General features: G+C 44.3%; 1 protein-coding gene across 1 annotated transcript in view; it reads right to left on the bottom strand.

The window, feature by feature from the left end:
• Nucleotides 1–4,339: 4,339 nt before the first annotated feature.
• Nucleotides 4,340–5,522, bottom strand: part of BSPH1 (binder of sperm protein homolog 1) — a 13,790-nt gene continuing 12,607 nt past the window's right edge. The window contains exon 5 of the mRNA XM_023232701.1: nt 4,340–4,482. Within this exon, the coding sequence (XP_023088469.1) occupies nt 4,340–4,482 (143 nt within the window). The remainder of the gene's footprint in view (nt 4,483–5,522) is intronic.

Raw genomic sequence — 5,522 nt, 5'->3', positions numbered from 1 at the left:
TGGTCTCGAACTCCTGACCTCCGGTGATCCACCTGCCTCAGCCTCCCAAAGTTCTGGGATTACAGGCATGAGCCACTGTGCCCAGGCATATACTCACTGTTTTCTTGGCCATTCATGAACATGTGAACAGCAGGGAAGAACTGGAGTTGTTCAATGCCCTCATGCCCTGCTGAGGTTGAACAAGGCGATGCTCTACCTTCTTGTTTCAGCTTTCAGTGTATACAAGTGTCTTTCAAGCTGGGTACGGTGGCTCACGCCTGTGATCCCAGCACTTTGGGACGCCGAGGCGGCAGATCACCTGAGGTTGGGAGTTCGAGACCAGCCTGACTAACATGGAGACACCTCATCTTTACTACAAAATACAAAATTAACCGGGTGTGGTGGTGGGTACCTGTAATCCCAGCTACTTGGAAGGCAGAGGCAGGAGAATTGCTTGAACCTGGGAGGCGGAGGTTGCAGTGAGCCGAGATCTCATCATTGCACTCCAGCCTGGGCAACAAGAGTGAAATTCTGTCTCAAAACCAACCAACCAATCAACCAACAAACAAAACAAACACACACACACGAAAACAAAACAAAAAATAAACAAGTGTCCTTCTTGCGATCTATTTAGTCTCATGTTTTTCCCATTTTTGTATTTTTTATTGGTGGTGTCATTGTTTAAATGACCCCCAAGCGTAATCCTAAATGCAAGGGGTTATGGCGCACTTTATGGGGAAAATATGTGTATTAGAGAAGCTTCATTCAGGCATGCGTTCAGCCCTGTTGGTCTTGAGTTCCATGCTAATGAATCAGCATTATGTATTAAATAAAAATCTTTAAACAGAAACACATATAAAAGAAGGTTACTTATTAGTCATTAACAAAATCGTTGTGACCAGAGGCTCTCAAGAAACTAACCTTCTATTTCCTCTAGAAGCACCAGCTTAGTATTCACTAATTCGGTGTACGTGGCTACTTTCTAGAACACACTTACCACATATAGCAAGAATTGACTGCATCATCTTATTTTAGATTCACAAAGACCTATGAGACTTCGATCTCCACTTCACAGATGAGAAAACTGAGCCTTGGAGAGAGAAAGGAAATTGCCCATCATCAATGATGCAGTCTGGATAGCAAACATATCCTTTGTCCTGTTGCTCAAGAATACTTAAGAAAGGCCAGGCGTGGTGGCTCCTGCCTGTAATCCCAGCACGTTGGGAGGTCGAGGGGAGGTGGATCACTTGAGGTCAGGAGTTCGAAACCAGCCTGGCCAAATCCCTGTCTCTACTAAAAATACAAAAATTAGCCGGGTGTGGGGCATGTGCCTATGGTCCCGGCTACTTGAGAGGCTGAGGCAGGACAATCGCTTGAACCCAGGAGGTGGAGGTTGCAGTGAGCCGAGATCATGCCACAGCACTCTAGCCTGGGCTATAGAACGAGACTCTGTCAAAAAACAAAAACAAGAACAAAAAACAAAACAAAACAAAAAAACCAAAAAACTTAAGGAAGCTCACAAAGCTCATAGGTGTTTAGGAAACAAATGTCCTCTGCCACGTTAAAAAAAAAAAAAAAAAAAAAGGAAAAAAGAGTATACTGGCAGCTGGAGTAGGGGACAACCTGGAGGGGAAGTCCCTGAGTGCACTATTATCTTCTTGGAATGTATGAATGGGGTCAATCAAGGGGACTCAAGCTGGGGTCACCAGGGGAGCTTTAGAAGGTGTGATGCCTGGGCACCACCCTAGGACTTTCTGAATGAATTGAGATGGGCAGCATACCGGCCATAGAGAATTTTTAAAGTTCTACAGTCGAGTAGAACCTAGATCAAAGTTCAGAAGCACTGGGGCCAAGCACGGTGGCTCACGCCTGTAATCCCAGCCCTTTGGGAGGCCGAGGCAGATCACTTGAGGTTAGGAGTTCGAGACCAGCCTGGCCAACATGGTGAAACCCTGTGTCTACTAAAAATACATAAAATTAGCCTGGCACGGTGGTGCATGCCTGTAATCCCAGCTACTTTGCTTTCTACTTGGGCTTGACCAATGGGATGCACTGGCAGGAGATTAGAGGGAAGAAGATTGAGGTATTAATTCCCTTGGCTCCCATGGATTGGTCACTTCCACAGCCACTTTCTCGCGCTCTCTTCTCTCTCTCTCTCTCTTTTTTTTTTTTTTTTTTGAGACGGAGTTTTGCTTTTGTCACCCAGGCTGGAGTGCAACAGCACCATTTCGGCTCAATGCAACCTCCACCTCCCGGGTTCAAGCGATTCTCCTGCCTCAGCTCCGGAGTAGCTGAGATTATAGATGCCTGCTGCCACGGCTGGCTAATTTTTGTATTTTTAGTAGAGACGGGGTTTCGCCATGTTGGCCAGGCTGGTCTCAAACTCCTGACCTCAGGTGGATCCTCCTGCCTCAGCTTCCCAAAGTGCTGGGATTACAGCTGTGAACCACTGTGCCCCACCTCTCTCTCTGTCTTTTCTACCCGACCCTCTCTCCTCCCTCCCTCCCATTCTCTCCTATTCTGTCCCTCGCTTACTTTCCATCTCTGTCCTTTTTCTTCCTCCCTTGTTCTCCCACGGTCTCCATTCCAGGAATTTCTCTTCCCCTCACTGTTCAGGTATTGCTCTTACTATCCCTGCATACTGCACTATTATCTGGAGTTTCCAGTTTCCTCTAACTACCCAATTTGGGCGTGCAGTAAGCTTCCTGACTGACACGTTAACCTCAACCAACCCCCCTACACTAGCCAGACGTGTTCCAATATGTCTCTGGTCACCGCACTCTCCACTCTCTTCAATGACCATGACACACCTACCCCACTATACCCATCCCTCTGTTATCACAAGATTACTTTTCCTACTACTTTCCTGAGAAAATACAATAAAAAAACTCTCTCACATACGAATGCCCTCAAATTTATGAATCTGCTTATATCTGCACACACTCACTTTTTCTTACACCTTGTAGCAATGGAAGACCTGTTTCTACTGAAGGTGACTCCACTTCCTCTTCCGGGGAGCATCCCATCTCTTCCTACTTTCTCAGAGCCTTCTATCAGATATTTCCTCTCTACTATTCTTTGTTATTTTCTTTCATTTTTTTTTCTTTTGAGATGAGGTCTTGCTATGTTGCCCAGGCTAGTCTTGAACTCCAGGGCTCAAGCAATCCTCCTGCCTCTGCCTCCCAAAGTGCTGGGATTACAGGCATCAGCCACCACTCTTGGCTTCCATGATCAAATTGGATTCTATCCAGATTCTGCTTACTGAACGAGGCTCTGTGGCTTCTCTTTGGACTTAGCCAACTCTCAAGTGCTGGCATGCCCACTGCCTGGCTCCCAGGGCACTCATCATGGACCAGCCCCAGTGGCCTTCCCTCACTTTGTACAATGCACCCAGTTTTGTTGCCCTTGTTCGTGTGGTTCATATCTGACCTTTTTTAAACCTCACTCTGATACTTTCCCTCCACACCTGTATTCCTACCTCAGGTATCACCTCAGTTATCACTTTTTTTTTTCTGTTTTAAAAATATTCTTTATTAAGGTCATGCATTTTTAATACATGTTAGTTTTTAAAGCAGTTTTAAGTCACAGAAAAATTGAGTAGTAGGTACAAAAATTTCCCATGTACACATAGCCTCCGTGTTATCAGTATCCTCTACCAGACTGGAACATTTGTTACAACTGATGAAGCTACATTGACACATCACTGTCACCCAAAGTCCATATGCTTACTTTACTTCATTTATTTTATTTTAGAGGTGGGTCTCCCTTTCATCACAGCTCACTGCAACCTTGAACTGTTGAACTCAGGTGATCCTCCTGCCTCAGCTTCCTGAGTAGCTGAGACTACAAGTGTGTGCCACCATGCTTAGTTAATTAATTAATTAATTGTAGTCTCAGTAGCTGAGACTACAAGTGTGTGCCACCATGCTTAGTTAAATTAAAAAAAAATTTTTTTTTGTAGAAACGGGGTCTTGCTATATTGGTCCAGGTTGGTCTTGAACTCCTGGCCTCAGGCAGTCCTTCTTTTCCAGCCTCCCAAAGAGCTGGGATTATAGGCATGAGCCACCACGCCTACCCCATAGACTTAATTTTTTAAAGGGACTAATTTTACACAGTTAGCAATTAAAGTGCTGAGGCTAAACTACAGATTTCCATATTAAAACCCCATAATCCTTAATCAAAAACCTCTAGTTATTTAGTTGGATCACCTTCAACTCACATCCCAGAAAAAAAAATAAAATAAAATAAAATAAAACCCTCTCTAATGGGAAAGGGTTCTCCTCTGCCAGCAAAAACTATAGGTTCTTTCCAAGGAGAATGATTAAACGTCTTCATCCCCCTCCCCTGGTAAATCTCGCCATCATTCACAGTATTTCCAAATTCGGTCCTTGTTAAAATTCTTGGTCAGTGAACACCATTTTTTCCCAAATGCTTCCCCATGGTCAGTACAATCCCAGTAGATCAAGCGTCTGTACCAGAAGGGAAACACACAGCTTGCAAAATCTGCAGAAGAGAAAGAGGAAGAAGCAGTCTGAGTAAGAAACCTTTCTAATTTGCACCCCCTCCACCACACCATGCACACACATGCACACATATACACACACGTGCACACACATGCACGCACGTGTGTGCATGCACGTGAACAAATGCGCACACATACACATGCACACTCAGACATACATGTATGCACACGTGCACACACACACATGAAAATACACACTTCCTATTCAGTATCATCTGCTCTGCCCTATTTCACCAAAGGCACATGGGAACGATATTGGTGGGGGATTCAGATCCCATATTACTTTGATGTTCTACTAAAAAGATTCTTTTCAAAAGAATGTGGTTGAAATGCTCATCTCTTTGGTGCAATGTGATTTTTATATCGTAAATACAGCTGCAGTAAACATTTCACGTATTTAAATCCTTATGTATTGAAGCGTTTGTTTCTATAGAATCCCCAAAGCAAGGTTACAAGGACAAAGTGTATATACAATTTTAACATTGATGAATATTGGTTTGTCAAAGAAAATGGCAATTAGTCTTTCCCACCAATTGTCCTCCTTTACCTGAATTTTCATTAGCATGAAGCATTTACACACTTTAAAAATGTTTACCTGTATTACAGATGATTTCCGCCTTGCTTTAAAAGATCTGCTGGTCCTTAGGCCACACATATATTTTCCATTTTCTTTTCTTTTTTTTTTTTTTTGAGACGGAGTCTCGCTCTGTCGCCCAGGCTGGAATGCAGTGGCCGGATCTCAGCTCACTACAAGCTCCACCTCCCGGGTTTACGCCATTCTCCTGCCTCAACCTCCCGAGTAGCTGGGACTACAGGCGCCCGCCACCTCGCCCGGCTAGTTTTTTTTTGTATTTTTTAGTAGAGATGGGGTTTCACTGTGTTAGCCAGGATGATCTCGATCTCCTGACCTCGTGATCCACCCATCTCGGCCTCCCAAAGTGCTGGGATTACAGGCTTGAGCCACCGCGCCCGGCCCATTTTCTTCTTAAATTAAACAATTTTGTTCCTTTTACATTTACAA

Source organism: Piliocolobus tephrosceles, chromosome 21 (genome assembly GCF_002776525.5).
Source record: "Piliocolobus tephrosceles isolate RC106 chromosome 21, ASM277652v3, whole genome shotgun sequence".
Classification (NCBI taxonomy): domain Eukaryota; kingdom Metazoa; phylum Chordata; class Mammalia; order Primates; family Cercopithecidae; genus Piliocolobus; species Piliocolobus tephrosceles.
This window is presented reverse-complemented; position numbering and strand designations above follow the sequence as displayed.